This window comes from Heterocephalus glaber, unplaced genomic scaffold (assembly GCF_053883595.1).
Source record: "Heterocephalus glaber isolate CG9 unplaced genomic scaffold, H.glaber_assembly_v1.0 deba00000621, whole genome shotgun sequence".
NCBI lineage: Eukaryota > Metazoa > Chordata > Mammalia > Rodentia > Bathyergidae > Heterocephalus > Heterocephalus glaber.
The window spans coordinates 28,264,032-28,282,228 of record NW_028258153.1 but is presented as its reverse complement, the minus strand read 5'-3'; the positions used below and the strand labels follow the sequence as shown (position 1 = coordinate 28,282,228).

Here is an 18,197-nt window from a genome sequence, read left to right as displayed (position 1 = left end):
CCTTTTGTTAAGAAAATGATTCAGTGATACTTGTTAAAGCACAGTGAGGAAGATTTTATGAGGTCCTGAGTTCGATCTCTGGTACCAAAAAAAAAAAGCTGGAAACGGGCAGGGATGCTGAATGAATCTTGCAGTGGGGGAAAGAGATTAGGCTCAGCTCTTCATATGGCATGGCAAGTGAGAATTTACAGCCAAGGAGCAGCGTCTGAGTAAGAAGATGGACAAGCACTAAGGAGTAAGGAGGCTTCTGGCTAAACTGACCCAATAAGATTCTTACTGAAAGCAGCCAGGGTGACCACGCAGGTCCTGGTGGCTGGGGGCCAATCAGGAACCTGATGAAATAGCCAGGCTGACCAGATATCAAGTGTGGGGTACTGGCTAAACTGATTTGAGTAGGGGCTATGCACTAAAAGTGGATTTTACAAGTGCATTCATGGGTCTAGGAAACGGCTCAGCCTGACTAAAGTCAAAGAATTTTATCTTCTTTTCTAGAAAACAGACTCATCTCTGAAATCCCTTAACAATAACTTTTGCAAAAATACTAGCGTTTAGTCCCCAGCACTGTTAAAACAAAAAAATAAAAACAAAACACCTAGAGAAATGTACTTCTTTTGAAATCTAAGGTCAAGAAATGAAACTTATTTAGTTCCTTGCTTAAATATAACCAGTACCTTTAGTTATTCCCAGACACTAACCTTTCCCATTTTCTTTAACTCTAGTCTCATCTCATTGATCCCATAATCAAGGCTACATGCTCTATGGGCCCATTTAAGTATCACTTTGGAAAGTGCAAACAGAGCTCAGAGCAGAGGTTGCCAGAGACCAGAGCCCCTTCGTAGAGGAGGGGATTGCCTGAGAAGGAGCATGGTGGAACTCCAGTAATGAGAAAGTTCCATATCTGGATTGTAGTTGGGGTTTTTGACATTTTCCAAATCTTACTAAAATTCTTCAGAAGGGGGCCAGGCATGCTAACCCACGCCTGTAATACCAGTACTCTGGGAGGTTGAGGCAAGAGGATCAGAAGTTCAAATCCAGCCTGGGCAATTTGGTGACTTAGTGAGACCTTGTCTCAAAATTAAAAATTTTTAAAAAGCTGCGATGTAGCTAAGTGCAAAATCTTGGGTTCAATCTCCAATACCACAAAAAAGAAAAGATTTCTTATTTGGGTGTATCTGACAACTCCAGAAAATTCATCTCAGATCAAAGGCAACCCTCCAGAATGCTTTTGTTGGACAGCCTTTTTGTATTGACAACACACTCATGTCATTATTAGACTGGGCAGCAAAAAAGGCCACTGTCTTGATCCTCACATGCTGTAATCCCCGGCCACTTAGGCAGTCACACAGAATGCTGATCTGACCCACAACTGAGCTTGGCAGCCTCACAGACCACCTTGACCGAGCAGGGGCCCTAAGAACCCTTGGCTTCCCCACCTGTTTGCCAAGTCCCTCCTGCCCTGTCTTAGCACCATCCAGCTGGCCTTGTGAAGTTCATTGCCCGTATAGTTCAAGAGTGTAATTATTCCACAAGTTTTGTGTTTGCCTATATCTAAGGCCAGCTTTTAAAACCAGTCTGAGCCAGAGCCGGGTGTGGTGGTGCATGCCTGTTATCCTAGCCCTCAGGAGGCTGAGGCAGGAAGGCCAGCCTGGGCTACATAGTGAGTTCAGGGCCAACCTGAACTACAAAGGTAGGCCTTGCCTTAAACAAACAAAAAACAGTTTGAGACAGAGACAGAAGGTGTTGCATCTAGCCCTGCTTTTGTCTGACAGTTCCACTTGGAACACTCATGAGGCAGTAAAAACAGTCTCAAAATCATAACACAATAGCATTAACAAACAGGTTTATGATAAGTAGAAACAGTGGAACACTCTTAACAGTAAAACTTATTACCAGCCCCCAAGAAAGGCATAAACAATGTATCTGACGCAGCTAGATAGAAAATTAAATAAGCCTACTTTTACTGAATTATTTTCATTTTACTGCCATCCCTTTTGCTAGAAGATGCTAAAATCTCTGAGAATTTTTCTGAGCCTAAGATGCATTATACATTGGCTTTGCTCTCTCACTGCATAGATACTACCAGTATCTCCAAAGGTTTGATTAGGGGGAGAAGGTATTTTTTTCCCTAAAGTTACAAGAAACTGCATTGTCTAAGTTAGTAAAGAGTTTCAGCTCAATCCAGACCAAATTAAAAGGTCCCCCTTTTTTTTTTGGTACCAGGGATCGAACTTGGGACCTTGCACTTTCGAGGCAGGTGGCACAACCACTAAGCTAAATCCCTGGCCCCAAAAGGCCCTTTTTTTTTTTTTTTTTTTTGGTACTAGGGATCAAACTCAGGTCCTTGCACATGCACAGCAGGTGGTGAAACCACTGAGCTAAATCCCCAGCCTGAAAGGCCCTTTTTTAAGCAAGCCTTTTTCTCTGTACTTTCCCCAGTTTCTCATTACAATTCAGATAGACTGGTGAGCCTCCCCTGATACCCATGGGTCAAAACCTAGAAAAATCTTTTTGGGTTTTTTCATTATATACACACATGCTTTCATGGCTGTGCCCTTTTCCTAGAGGAAGGAGGAGAGAAAGTTGAATTTTAATGTCACCAAGGTTAGGTCCACTAGATTCAGAAACCTTTTTTTTTTCAGAAACTCTTAAATAAGAATTTTCATTTAATAAATGGTAGAACAATCATTAGCAAGGAAACCAAAATGATATGGGTTTTAGTTTACTAAATGGTGAGTCAGCCATAGCAAGGAAACTAAAACTTTATGTGGCAAACACCAGTTCTCTCAGTGTCCCCAAAACGATGCATGAGGACCCTTAAGGGACAGAGCTTAGAGAATAGGACCTTCATCCTGACAATGATGGCATCCTTGTCAGGACATCTGCCCTGCAAAACCAGCGTCCTGGGAGCTGGAAACCTGGCCAGTCTGCCATCCCTACACAGGGACTAGCTGAAGCTCGCCCAGTGGCCACTTTCCTGCTGGTGGATGGGGCCCAATTGGCCAGGGCCTCAGACATTGTTCTCATGGAACTTTGGCAAAACTGCTGTTTCTCTGTAGTTGGGCTACTTGGAAGGAGTTTCCAGCCCACCTTCCTCTCTAAGCACATGTGGTTTTGTTATTTCAGAAACGTCTCCACCTGTGAAGTGTCGTCCTCGCAGGCCATCAGCTCCCCACAGCGATCCAAACGTGTAAAGGAGAACACACCCCCCCGCTGCGCCATGGTGCACAGCAGCCCGGCCTGCAGTGCCTCTGTCACCTGCGGGTGGGGTGACATGGCCTCCAGCACCACCCGGGAGCGACAGCGGCAGACGATTGTCATCCCAGACACCCCCAGCCCCACAGTCAGCGTCATCACCATCAGCAGTGACACAGATGAGGAGGAGGAGCAGAAACACGCCCCCACCAGGTGAGGCAGTATGCTGGTGACCTGTGTGTGTTGCTTTTCCTTGTCTGAGGCCATGGTCCATGGACCTGAGCCATTTACCATTGTCAAACATAGTTATCCCTCCCTGCCAACCCCTAGAGTTTGGATCCACTATTTCTTGTATCCTTAACTTATTTCAAGAGAATGTCAACAGATTTCCATATTATTTAAACCAAAATAATTTGAAATCACTTTAATCTTGAGAAATGGTTACAGCCCTTTTACATTTGGGGAATGTGGGACCATAAAAGTCAGGTATAGAAAGCCAGTGTATTTCAACTTCTTTCAGCTCAAAAATCTCTGCCTCAGCCTATTGAATTCGTTCCCAGTTGGTCAGGAGATTTCTCTAACACTGCTTTGGCTCACTCAGAATTTGAAGTAATTGTCCAATTAATCAGAAATTTCCCTGTGTCTGATAAATCCAATCTTTCATACTGCTAGTTGGCTCTTCACCCAGAGAGTATTACTGTTTATTCCTAAGTAGTAATAATTCATTTTACTCTCTGTGTGCTTCCTGGGGAGAGGGAAGAAATATTTATTATATTTGCAAGACTGTTAACCCTAGCATCAGAGCCTCTTTTTCTATGCTTTGCAGCCAGATGCCAACAAATGAGACTTTCTGCTTGGGCTGCTCAGCTTAGGTGGTGCAGCCAAACAGACCTGGGTCGTCTGCACTCCAGGGGCCTTATAGAACCCCAAGTCCCACAAGCCCACCCTGCTGGCACCAGTCCTAAGGGACCAAGGGCCAAGGAAGGAAGCCAGCCACTCCCGAGCCCGGAGCTACCAGTCACTGTGCATCCCACAACTGGTGCAAAGTTCAGCATTGACAATTAGCCCCAAATTATTAATTGCTGATTGGATACAATGTAGATCATTAGCAATCACAAGACCTTTTGATTAGATAATAAATTCTTATGCTTGAAATCTTCACCAAAGTTATAGATAGACTGATTCACACATTCTCATTAAAACTGTTATTGCACAGGGCATCCCTTCAGATCTTTATAATGAAGTTCAGGGTTTGTTTTTTTGTTTTGCTTTCTTTTGTGTTATCTTTTCGCAATAGGCCTAGTGTGTGTCTCACTCAAGTATCTTTTCCTATTGAATGAATGGTACAGCCTGATCTTCAGTGTATTTCAGAGAAAGACATAGTGAAGCTTTTCTGGTCCTGCCATTTGCTGGGTACCAGAGGGGACACTAGGTCAGTGGGACCAGGCACACATTGGCAGACCAGTATTGCTTTATTCACCATGTGCTGATTCCAGGACTGTCCTCATTTCCTTTTTGATCACAGCCCCAACCTGAGTCAGTGTTCCAGATCCCCAGTGTCTCGTCCCTACCCCCAACCACCCCAGGAAAACTATGGGCTCCAAGGCCCCTTCACAAGGAGAAAGGCCCTTCTGGCCCCCCGACTGGGCCCTGGCAGTACTGGGTGAGAATGGCTCATTAACCTTGCAATAACTGAAGGAAACAAAAAGCAAAAGTAGCTTAAAAATCTAGCAGTCAACTAGATTGGGATATGATTTTTGAAGCCTGAGATTTGAGTTGACACAGACTCTGGTGGTAAGTGTCCAGGAGAGAATCAAACAACATGTCTAAGGACAAGGGCAACAAAAGCCATCTCTTCTATGGTAAGTCAGCAGATGGGGCTGAGAGTGGATGCAAAGCTGAGCATGCCCCTGCTCTCCGGCAGCCTGAAGCCCCCAGAGGGAAGCAGAACTGAAATGCTGGCAGCTTGTGAGGACCTTGATGTAAACGACTCAGGGCGGGAGGGCAGGCTATAGCCCATGGGCGGATGACATGTGAGGGACAGCCACAAATCAGGCACTGGGCTGCTCAGTCCCATAGCATTATGCAGTTCAAAGTATATGATCAAGATGAATAAAATGTATTTAGAGACCTCTACCCAATGGTGAGCTGCAGACTGACCAGAGAGTGAAGGGAAGGGACCAGCACCGTGACGGGCAGCTCGTGGATGTGATGGCAATGTTTTCTGAAGAGATCAATGGCAGCTGCCTTAGAAAATGGTTTAGGACCCAAGAAAATAGGAAAATATTTTTATTTCTGTGAGATAACAGAAAAGCCAGTGGCTGTCTTATTTATAGAGAAATCACTTGTAATTATGACCACATTATTGTGACTCTATTTAGGAATGAGGGAAAAAAAGTAGAGGGAAATATGATTACCTGTTCTTAGAAATCAGAATTATCATAAAATTGAGCATAGTAAATATCTGTTGGCCCCACCAGTGTAAGATATTGTGCTGGGATGGCAGATGTTACATAAATAACGGAGACAGTCTCTGTCCCCACAAGGAACGAGGTAATAAGCACAGTAAAACAAATAAATCATTGTAATGCATGGAAGAGCCCCAGAGCTGCATCCCAGCCTGAGAGGGGACTTTCTAATGTGGACAAGCAGTAGAGGAGGTGGGGTTGCAAATCCAAGCCAGGGGGTTGAGGGAGCACAGCCCCAGAGGTAAGGGAACAGAAGGCGTCACCTTGTCCAGGAGAAAGCAGCTCCCATGGAGGAAAGGCTCTTGGTGCATAAAGGGGGCTGACAGGCTTCTTCCTCCATGAGGAGGGTGGGCTGAGGGACTCAGGGGAAAGCTCAGTCCTGCAAAACAAAGGTGTAACCCTAAATGTAGCCAAAGGGGTCTGTGTGACCACTGTCAATCTAAATAGCTTCCCTTGCCCTTCTGGGTTCAGCTGGATGATGAAGACCTTCCCTCTTTAACCATACCACCCTCATCCCCAGCCTGATTCCCCCTGTGCTGTGAGCATCTTGATTCTGATTTTTGTTCCCATCCCCCAACCCCCATTTCCCATTTGCTGCTTACCCAGTTCTGGCATTTCCAGCTCCCAGTACTAGTCCTGGAACTTTGCCTAAAAGGCTGGTTAATCCCCCTCCTGTGGCTCAGCCCCAGCATGGCAGCTGGAGAGTCCAGGGCCAACGGCACTCACAAGGGTGACAGTACCTCCACCACCAGTATGTCTCTTAGCACCAACTTGAGACAAATGATGGAAAATCCACTAAGTCTCCAAGACTAGAGGACATGGCCTAGAATTATTAAAAGAATATCAAGGTAAAATCATTATTCCAGACCCAGTTATGTGACCCTCATAGTTGCCAGGGCAAATGGATGGTCATGGCTCCCACTTGTAAGGAGAATTACAGAGCACATAGGAGGGAGACCAAGAGAGGGGAACTAAAGAGGGGAATCCTAGCAAACAGTCACCAAGTGAAGGCCACCATTTCCCATTTGATAGATGAAGAAACTGAGGCCAGAACAGGAAAGTGATTCATCCAAATTGATGAAGGATCTGAATAGCAGAATTAGGATTCAGGTGCCATGCCATTAAAGAAATAGCAAATGTAGCACTGGCAAAAATAACGGGTTTCTCTTCAGTTAGACCTATAGGACACCTGGAATCCTAGCACTCAAGAGGCTGAGGCAGGAGGATCACTATGAGTTCAAGGCCAGCCTGGGCTACATAGTGAATTCAAGGCTGGCCTGAACTATGTAGCAAGACCTTATCTCAAAAAGAAACAAAAAAAAATACAAAATAATAAATTCTGTCCCCTTCTGAAGCCTCCACTGTGCCCTGGTGTTACCAAACGTGTGCAGGGAACAGAGCCAGCGTTCTGAGGAGTCCAGACCATTGTGTGTGAGCCTTCCCTGGATGCCAGGCATGCAGCAGAATCAGCACTTTCAAATTTTTTTTTTGGTACGGGGGATTGAACTAAGGTCCTTGGCTTGCGCAGCAGGCACCAAAACCACTGAGCTAAATCCCTGGCCCTTCAAATCTTTTTGTTGTTGTTGTTCAGGCTGGCCTTGAACTCACTATGTATTTCCCAGGCTGGCCTGGAACTCATGGCAATCCTCCTGCCTCAGCCTCCAGAGTGCTGGGATTACAAGTATACACCACCACACCCAGATTAGCACTTTCAATTCTTAGCAGAGGTTTTAGTACATGGGCAGTTGAGGAAGAACCAGTGGGCTCCTTTCTTTCTTTCTTTCTTTTTTTGGTATCAGGGATCGAACTCGGGTCCTTGCGCTTGTGCAGCAGGCGGCGGAAACCACTAAGCTAAATCCCCGGCCCTCCTTTCTTTCAATAAGTCACTGTTGACCGTGGCTAGAGAATCAACCTAAAGACAGAAAAAACTAAGCTTTTTTTCTTTATGTCCTAAGGTGAAGTGGTAGAAACAGTCTTAAGTGTTTATAGATGGCTTTGACTCGAGAAGCATTGGACTGTCCACACATACTGACTAAGCCATCCCTTCGTCCCTGGATTCTCCCTGGACATGCTTTGCACATGTGTCTTACTTAGCAGACCCTCATGTCAGCTTGGCCTTGTGCCAAAACTGTCTTGTGGAGGCCATGGCATACAATTTCTGGGCAAGTGGAGCATTTTTAATTGTGTAACCAAAGCAGTGCATTTCAGTTGATCAGCTGGAAATTGCTGTGTCCGGCTCCATTATTCATTCACTCACACTGGGGCAGCTCTGGGAGGCAAAACTTTTTGTTCGGGGCACTGCTGCGTTTCATGCAAGCAGCCAGCCACTCAGACTTAAACCCCATGTGGCCCAAAATATCCACTCTAAGAAAATTGGTGCATTTTTGCTAAAAAAGAAAAAGGAAGGAAGAAAAAAAATTGGTGCATAAATGTCACTCCATTTTTCTAGATATAAAAAGTCACTTGTATCACTCTTAAACTGTTTATATTTTTTTTCTGTTTATATATTTTTTTAAATTGAACCCAGGCGTGGTGAGACATCCCTATAACCCCAGCTGCTGGGGAGGCTGAACCAGGAGGATCACAAGTTCAAGTCCAGCCTGGGCTACTTAGCAAGACCCAGTCTCAAAATTTAAAAAAGCTAAAAGGAGTTGGAAGATAGCTCAGTGTGAGTCCCTGAGCTTAGTCCCCAGTATAGTACTGGGTAGAAAAATTTTTGTTTTTACATACAGTGTTTCCTTCTTTGTATTAAATTGAAAACCTAGAGAAACTATTTTTGGTTTTTTGTTTTTTTTGTTTTTTTGGTACCGGGGATGGAACTCGGGTCCTTGTGCTTGCAAGGCAGGCGGCGGAACCACTAAGCTAAATCCCTAGCCCTAGAGAAATTATTATAGTTAAGGTATAGTCAGGAAATTGATAAACTGCTTCTTAAGACTGACCTGAACTGTGCATGGAGACACACATGGGAGGCTGAGGCAGGAAGATCACAAATTGAAGATCAGCCTGGGCAACTTAGCAATGTAGCGAGACCCTGTCTCAAAATGAAAAGGGGGCCAGGCATGGTAGTGCACGCCTATAATCCCAGCATTCTGGAGGCTGAAGCAAGAGGATCACCATGAGTTTGAGGCCAGCCTGGGCTACACAGCGAGACCCTGCCTGAAAAAACAACAAAAAGAAAAGTAAAAGGGCTGGGAATATAGTTCAGTGTAAATCCCTGAGTACAGAAAGAAGGAAAGGAGGGAAGAGAAGAGAAGGGAAGGAAAGGAAGGAAGGAGGGAACGAAGGGAGCAGGGGAGGAAGAAGGGAAGCAAGAAAGGAAGGGAGAGGGAGGAAGAGAGGGAAATAAGGAAAATACTGGCCTGAAAAATTAACATCCAGAGTGGTGAAACCCACACACATGCACTTATTACTGCTGGCAAAAAAGTCAATCCAAAATGGAGATGATTGCCATTTTCGCCCACCATGCTCCTAAAATGTTTTAGACACTGACTTGTTTCTAGCTCTGGAATACACTTGGTCCGGGTGGCTTCCCTGCATCCTCTATGGGGCTCCATTCACAGCATCCAGTGGGTGGAGGCTCAGGGGCTGCATTTGGAAGAACCAACACAGTGTCTCACTGTCCTTCTCCAGCTGCTGTCCAATGCCTTGGCAAATTGCAAAGCCACACTGATACTTACTGCCTTCCACAGTCCAGAGGAAGAAGAGGGTTGGAGACCCTCAGATAGAGTGCTCCCAATGGAACTGGGAGAGATGGATCAGGCTCCTGGGATGGGGGCGGAGGGAGTAAGAGAGAGGAGAGACCTTGTTTCTGATCTCTCTAGAAAGAGTCAGGAAAGAGAGACTGTGATGGCATGATGGTGATGTGTGTGAGTATATACACGGATATAAATAGGCCTATGATATGATTTGAATGGAATGTTTGCACCATACTAAAAGGAAGAGGTTTTTTTGTTTGGTTTTGTTTTGGTTTTGGTACTGGGGATCGAACTCAGGACGTTTCACTTTTGAGCCAGGCGCAGTGCCACTGAGCTAAATCCCTGGGCCAGGAAGGGGTTTTTTTCTTTTTTTCTTTGTTTTTAATCATTAATGCTTTAAATCAAGATCTCCATAGAACATCGGAAGGAGCCCAGTGGCCTGGAGATATTGACTTCTAGTCCCTCTCAAATGAAGAGCAGATTAAAAGTAATGTGCCGCATATTCCTTTTCTGGGGGACTCTGTTTGCTGGGTGCCTCACCCAGAAGGGACAGGGCAGGGTAGCATTGTGGCTAAGCATTCGAGTGCTGGACACAGTCCTGACTTTGCTCCTTACTGAACCTGTGTTTCTGGCCATGACCTAAGCTTTCCATGTCTGCAGTCTTTAAAATGAAAGTAATCTAATTTTTTATTGCACTGGCCTGCTGTAAGGACTGAAGACCATAATATATATGCAGCACTTTGAACACCTCAATAAATGTCACCCATACTTGGTAGCCAGTGTCATGGTAAGAGAAGAGTAGTAGTTTTCATAATATATGTCATTTTTCACCATGGAATCAGGAGTGAAAGAAGTCATGGAAAGTTTATTGGATGAGATGAGATTTGACCTTGGTCTTGAAGAGTGAAATTGATTGGGATTACCCATAGAATCAGAAACACATTCCAGACAGGACCCTGCAGGGATGGGGGGTATGGGTTTGTATCTGATCCTCTGGCATTGTTTTCTCCATTCGGGCTGATTTCTTTCCTTCTTAGCTCTTTGCTTCATCATCTTAAAATGCTGAAAATCATCTATTGCCATGACAACACAATGCAGTCATGAGCTCTTGCAGCTTTGCTCTGTATTCAGAAGTGATGTCTGTCAAGACCATTTGCACAAATATTTCTCATTCTACTCCTATCACTGTCTCTTGCTTCTGTTAACTAACTCATAATGGGGTTGATAAGCTATCAATAATAATTAGATACAATAGTAGACGAATCCCAGTTGCCTTGACATATGAGCTTTAAAAATTGCAGTAGCAATCTCAAATGTGTGCTCCTTTTCTAAAGTGACTCATTTAGCAGCTTTCTACTGTTCTCTAATCTACATACAGTGTTTAGGTAGAGCACAGAGATTTCTACCAGTAGAAGAGATTAGAAGCAGAGCCATCAAAAGTAATTTACCTTCCCCACACCAGTGGCATGCAAATCCAAAGAGGTGGGTAAGTCAGCATTAGGCCCTGTTGTTCATATTTGCTTGTTAGGCACAGGGTCTTCTCAGCTACAGGGGAGCTATGAAGAGTTTATGGAGGTCCTCACCGTCTTAGTGCATAACAAGACACTGATGTGAAACTGACAGGCAGGACTCTTCAGGCTCCGATGGGTAGGTGGACTCACTATCACTTGGGTTTCCATTGAGGAGCTGGCCTTAAATTCCCACAAGTCGTCTAGGCCAAATTACAGAGCTATTCTTCATTGACAGTGTACTATCTTGATTCATGAAGCAGCCCCATTGTACCTTCAGAAAGTTCCAGGGCAAGGGATTTAGCTCAGTGGCACCGAGCCTGCCTCACAAGCGCAAGGTCCTGAGTTCAATCCCTGGTACCAAAAAAAAAAAAAAGTTCCAGTTAAGCTGGTTTCTCCACAATTTCTGAGTTTGAGGCAAGAATTCCAAATGAGCCCAATTTGTATTTGAAATCAGGTTACAGTTTGATCAAAATTAGTGTTGTATGTTTTGCTTGTTTAACTTGCTCATTTTCTTAATTACTCAGAACCTAATGAAGTATGAGCTGCAGGAATAGGCTGAGTCCAGGTTTACCTGTGCAGTACACTTACTAAACACATGTGTTTTCTCTACAGATGAATTAGTGGATCAAATCCTATTTTAACTATCTTAAAATTGCTAAGGGACCCTCAATGGATCCGTTACTGCTGCGATTAATCACTCCGCTCTAATAGGTTTCAGGTGGGTTGGGGCTGGCTGGATGTTACAGGTTACCCAGCCTGCTGTCCAGGGTCACACAGTACAAGGATCGAAGAGCTAGGACTAGAACACCACCCACAGAACGTGCACCTGCAACAGGACGCATGTTCATGAGAAGGCCGAGGAGCTGATGTGCACTATGACCTGGGACCAGGAGCTGGGTGGAGTCATGACCCCCAGTGGGAAGGTTGGGAAGACTCCCCTTCAGCAGTGTCTCATCACATAGCTGTGCTCACAGCTGTCCTTTCCCTATACCTGCCCACCACCAGAAACAGCTGCAGTGGCTCTGGGCCTTGACTTTTTAGGGCAGCTCCCCTTCCTTCCCTTTCTCCTTACATTCAGCTTCCCACACGTCTTACTGGAGTCAAATCCAGGCTTAAGGACCTTGCCTGGAGCCCCACTTTCTAACTCCTATGCCCGCTCTCAGCCGCCCTCAGCCAGGTATCTACAGGCAGCTGTGCTGCAGCTGTGCAGCTCCCAGCACCTCAGACTGAATCCCATTTGCTTTTCTGTTTCTGAATGAGCCAGTGGGCTTTTCAAAATTGAGGTATCATTCACATGCTGTATAATTTCCCCATTATTCAGTGGCATTTTGTGTATTTGGGGTTTTTTTGTTTTGTTGTTTTATTTTGTTTTGGTACCGGGCATCGAACTCAGGACCTTGCACTTTCAAGGCAGGTGGTGGAACCACTGAGCTAAATCCCCAGCCCTGTATATTCGTTTCTGAGATTATGGTAAAATATATGGCATAAAGTTTGCCATTTAAACCATTTTAAGTGTACATTTCAGTTGACATTAATTATATTCATAATGTTGTATAGCCATCACTATTGATTTCTAAAACTTTTCTATCACCCCAGCCATTAAAAATTCTATATCCGGGCTGGAGATTTAGCTCAGTCGTTCCACCACCTGCCTTGCAAGCAGAAGATCCCAAGTTCGATCCCCGGTACAAAAAAAAAAATTCTACATCCATTACCAACAACCCCCCCCTTTCCCTCTGCCCCCCAGCCTATATTCTATCTGTTTGAATTCACCTATTCCAGATATTTCATACTGTATTTGTTTCTGGCTTACTTCCCTTGATAGTTTCCAGGCCCTTCTGTATGGTGCCAGGTATTAGACTGGATGGTATCCCACACACAGGGATACCACATTGTGTTCACCCATTCCTGTGTGGGTGGATGCTTAGATTGTTTCCACCTTTTGACTATTGTGGGTAATGCTGCTCTGAACATTGACGTACCATAAAGTACCTGTGAGTCCCTGATTTCATCCCTAGGAATGGAATCGCTAGGTCATATAGTAGCTCTGTGTTTCAGCTTTTGAGAAGCAAGCATGTGGGCTTTTTTGCATTTTAAGTGAGAAATGTGGGGCTTCATTAATTAACATTTATTTCATCTAAGTTAACATGAGCTGTAAATATATGCAAGCAGTTCATTCTTCACCTTCTTTTGGGTTCTTAACAATTATCTGTATGACTCATTTGACAATTAATCATGGAATGCTTTGTGACATCCATTATTCTCTTTAACTGGTTATTTTAAACCTTTCGCTGTTTAAATTGTCATGTTGTTATACAGTCTCCCACTGAGATTTTAATCTTCTCAAGAGCAGAGATGTGTATTGTATTTCTCTGTGCAGGTATTCCCTGCAGCACCTGCCAATAGCATAGATCTCTGGGATACTTGGTGATTTGTAATTATCTTTCATAGCATCTTCTGGCTTATTCACAGAGTATAAAAGAAGAGACTTTTGCAGCAAGTCCTTACCCAGATAGAATTCTCCTTGCCTAGATAGCTTTTCTGCAAACCTGTTTTCACATGTTCCATAAGGTAACAGCTGGTTATAATACAGATTGAGCATCCCTTATCCAGAATGCTTGGAACCAGAAGTGTTTTGGATTTCATGGGGTGTTTTTTGTTTTTTGTGGGGGGTTTTCAGACTTTAGAATATTTACATGTCCATAATGAGCTACCTGGAGGATGGGAGCCAAGTCTAAGTGTAAAATTTATTTATGTTTCATATACATTGTATAAACACGGTCTGAAAGAAACTATGCATCATTTTTTAGTGTGCTTACATTTTGATTGTGACCTGTTTATGAGGTCGGGTGTAGAATTTTCCATTTATGACATTATGTCAGCACTCAAAAAGTTTTGGATTTTTGAGTACTTGGAATTTTGCATTTTTGAGTTAGAGATGTTCAACCCAAAAATAATCATAGTAGCTAATATTTATAGCATTGTAGGGAACAGGGGAAAGGGACATTACCAGAACCTCTGCAGTGAGTCCTGGTCTCCTGCGACCCACGGCAGCACACAGCGAATTACAGGAAAGGTAGAAAAATGACACTGAGAAGAAGCTGAGCTTTGGGTCTGATCAGTGCTGCTCTGGGCGGCAAAGACAAAAGCCCCCACCTCACTGCACGTTTTATTCAGTACATCGGGAGAAACAAAGGTAACAAATGGCTTGCAGAGAGTTCAGTACATCCGTGTAAACAAGATGGTAAAGGTCCAAGAACAATGAGGAACTGAGTGGATGTTTTGTTCCTCCCAGGATGTTTTCAGCTCCCAGGATGTTTCTTGTCCTGGAGAATCATAGCATCACCGGATCATTGAGGTCTCAGTTGTGACCGGAGGCCAAAATGCAATTATGTCTCGGAATTCCATAGCTGGGCTGTAGGCAGGAGAACTAGGCTAACCAGATGATTTTTCCCTAAAATTATGTAGCATTGCTCCCGACATAGCATATTTATGGTACTTTGTCTCATGCACTAGTCAAAGCACTTTACTTGTATTTTCTCACTTAGTTCTCAGAACAGGCCTGTGACATAGGTCCTGTTATTACACACATGTTACTGACTGACCATGAGAGATTGAATAGCCACCTGAGACCCTGTCACCAGCACAGGCCAAAGTCAGACATCTGGCTGTGCATGTTTCATACTCAGATCCAGTGAGGAACCTTCTGCCTAAACCAGAGAATGGTGTACAGTGCTGAGGGAGCTGCCCAGCCCACATGGCAGTGGTGCTGGGCATCGGGAGTGTGGCCAGGCTTCCCATGGCCTTCATTCCACCAGCCCCTCCAGTCTCACAGCCTTGCTCTGTCCTTCCATGTATCCTCCTGCCAGGCTGCCCCAGGCCCTGAGCTTGCCCACTTCTCTGCTGCCCCTTGGGTGTTAGACATCTCTCTTGAAAAGAGCCTGACCTGGCTCTGTGACATCAGCCAGGACCCCTCACAAGGTCCTGGGGAGTCCCATCAGGCTCTATAAATGCCAGCTTCTGCCCTTAGCAAATGAGTAGAAAACTGACCAGCTTGCTTAGGCAATTGTTATTTCTTAAAAGTAATCAATATACAAAAATAGAAGGGCATCCATTTTTAAAACCTTGTACAATAAGCAGTAAAGTCCACATCCGTTATCCCAGCAGCTGGGAGGCAGACAGGATTGATTCCCCAAATAACCACACTAACATAAATATCTGAGAAGAAGGTGCAGGTCAAGAGCCACCCTGGATGAATTCCTGGTAGCAGCTGAAGGCCCTTGTGGTATTAGCATCCAGGACTTTTCCACTAGGCCCTGAAGTAGTGCTGGTCTGGGCCCAGGTACCAGGCAAGGCACAGGAGGGCCGGGATTCCCAGAGGTCCTGGGTGGCCTGCACACAAGGCAAGGAGCTGGCAGAGGGTGTCAGAGCCTCTCTTGTCACCCATCCCTCCAGCTGCATCCTGATTTGTTCACATCCCACTCTCTCCTTCCTAAGCTCTCCCTGTCCACACAGCCCCCGCCTGAGCTTATGACCACTTCCCTTCCAACATCAGTGTTCTCCTAAACCAGGTCCTCTGACCATGCACCTATGTCCCCTTCCAGTGGTCCAGGGCTGGTTGCCACATAGCTCATCAGTCTGCCACACAGGGAGAATCCAGCCTTACCCAGAAGCTCCCACCTTCCAGAAATACCGATAAGCACCAGCCCCGTCCTGCTGTCTCACATTGCCTCTGCCACTTAGGTGACATTTGCAAGCCCGCCTCCCTCACTTTCCCCAGGGCATGGCAAGGGGTTTTTCACACATGAGTTCTCTGAAGTAGCCTTCTCACCAATCTGGCTTCTCCCTCTACCTTCACAGCACTATCTCCAAGCAAAGGAAAAATGTCATCAGCTGCGTCACAGTCCACGACTCTCCGTACTCCGACTCCTCCAGCAACACCAGCCCATACTCTGTGCAGCAACGCACTGGGCACAACACCTTTGACACCAAAGGGGGGCTGGAGAACCATGGCAATCCCCGAACCATCATCGTGCCCCCCCTGAAAACCCAGGCCAGCGAAGTACTGGTGGAGTGTGACAGCCTGGGGCCAGGTAATGGAGGACCATCTCTCTCAAGACTGCATTTCTTGCTGGGGATTTAGCTCAGTGGTGCCACCGCCTGTCTTGCAAGCACAAGGTCCTGAATTCGATCCCCAGTACTAAAAAAAAAAACTGCATTTCTTGTTTTCTGCTACTAGAAATGTGAGGACCAGGAAAATAGTGCCTAATTATTGCAGATAATTCTTACATAGGACATTTTGCAAATAACCAAGGTAGAATTCTTTTTTTATATGAGACAGGGTCTCACTGTGTAGTTCAGATCAGCCTTGAACTCACTATGTATGTAGCCCAGGATCGTTTCCAACTCTTGGCAAGCCTCCTGCCTCAGCCTCCCAAGTGCTGAGCTTGCAGGTGTGCACCACGCCCCACACACCTTGGGTTTATTTAGTAGCATCTATTCAGTGTTTCTCTTGCCCATGCTCACAGTGGATGAATTTGAGACTAACCCTAAAGAAATCTGCATGTTCTGCTTTTCTGCCACATAGTGTCACAACTCCAGCTAAGCAGCCCCTTGACGATGGCACTATTTAGAGGGTAAGGCACACACTGCTGAGATTTGTCTAGATGTGAGAAGTTGTGCTCCTCAGAAGAAACCCCCCGTCTGTCACTAGAAGTTACCTCGGGAAATGGGGTCTTCCTGAGTGGTCAGCATACATTGGGACTAGGAAGGATAGGCTGTTCTGCTGCTGCCATCCAGGGTGTAGGCATCCTGAGAGTAGGACTCAGGACGGAGTCTGTGGGGACTTTTCTGGCCTAGGACACTAGGCACTCTTTTGGCACCAAGAGACTCTGCTTGAAGGAGAAACAAGCAGCTTCAGGCTTCTTTCTCCTTCAGCATCCCCACCCTAACCTAAGGTGGCCCAGGTGGCAGCCAGGTGGCCCTCCTGTCAGAGCTCTTGCCCTGACTCTGTAAATAGCCTGCTCCCTTTTCTAGAAAAAATATTCATTAACCATAGCCAGCCCAGCACCCTGCAGAAGCTGCTTCATGTGCGCAGCCTGGCCTGTCCTGACCCCCAGAGTTTGTGAAGACCGTATGGGCTCCGAGAGACCTGGACTTTGGAGTCAGTGCTCGGGGAAGGGGGGCACAGCGGGCAGGTGGTCCTGCCTAGGGCCCACGGTTCCCTGGTTGAGAAGTAAGTGTGGGCAGCCAAGCCACTCCACTCAGGAATACCACCCTCTTTCTCTCCTGGGGTCAGCCGATCCTGTAAGGAGGAGGCCTTACCTGCAGCAGAAACAGGCCCACAGCAATGCCAGGGAGTGCATCTGGCTAACAGGCTAGCTGTACTGACTGCCAGCTTCTGGTGATCTGAAGGCAGGGACCCAGGCTGGAGCCCCAGTTTGGCACCTCTGAAGAAACAGAAGTGTAGCTGGCTTCCTCAAGGCTACAGGGACATCTCTATCCAAAACCCTGCCAGGAAGCAGCATCCTGACACAGTCACCAAGGGGTCCTGTGAGGCACACCAAGTCATTCACTGCACAAGATTGTGTAGAGCAGTGGCCTAGATATACCCTAAGTTGTTTTAAACCACCACACTTTTTTAAGATGATGCATTTCCCAAGACCTGATTTCTGTTGTGTTGTATACTATATTGTGCAACTCCCCAGATACTGTGTGCAGAAAGCCTGGGGCTGCAGACAGAGCTTACTCAGGACTTGGGAACCTGGGAAACTGCTGTGCTCTGTGGGTAGGACAGTGGGCAAGATGGCTCCCAACTGGGTCTGCACCCACCCTCCCAGCCCACAACACTCCTTGGAACAGTCAGTCTAGCTTGGGAAACCAGGAGAATCCTCTCCCCAGCTTGCTGCTGCTCAGGAGCCCATCCAGGCCAGAATGCATCAGCTAAGCCACCTGCCTAGAGTCCCAGCACCCAGGAGCTCAGGGGCTCCCCAATCCCTCTGAGGTCAGTCCGTGTGGAGACCTGTCTTTGCATAGACCTGTCCCTCCTGTGGCTCCCAGGTCCTCTAGCGGGAGCTGAGGTTCTTCTGGAAGACAGAACAAATTAGACTGGCTCAAGAATTTGTTAGAAGGATGCAAGGCTGAGGGAAAGTTCAGCAGTCAAGTTTCAGGCAGGCCAGGGCTGGGCCACTGAAGGCCAGACACCTGCTCTTGGGAGCTGCCTTCACAGCCTCAGAGCTCCTGGTTCCCCGGGTGAAAAAATGCAGGTACAGAAAGGGTGGCCAGCTGACCCAGGGCCCTATGACCAGGTTCTCCTATGCTCTGAGCACTCT

General features: G+C 46.0%; 1 protein-coding gene across 5 annotated transcripts in view; it reads left to right on the top strand.

Annotated features, from left to right (window-relative positions):
* Hipk2 (homeodomain interacting protein kinase 2) overlaps positions 1–18,197 on the top strand; it is a 192,632-nt gene that overhangs the window by 159,170 nt on the left and 15,265 nt on the right. For all 5 annotated transcript variants that reach the window (XM_013074489.3, XM_004851271.4, XM_004851270.4 and 2 more), the window contains exons 12-13: positions 3,124–3,405; positions 15,727–15,959. In XM_013074489.3, the coding sequence (XP_012929943.1) occupies positions 3,124–3,405; positions 15,727–15,959 (515 nt within the window). The remainder of the gene's footprint in view (positions 1–3,123; positions 3,406–15,726; positions 15,960–18,197) is intronic.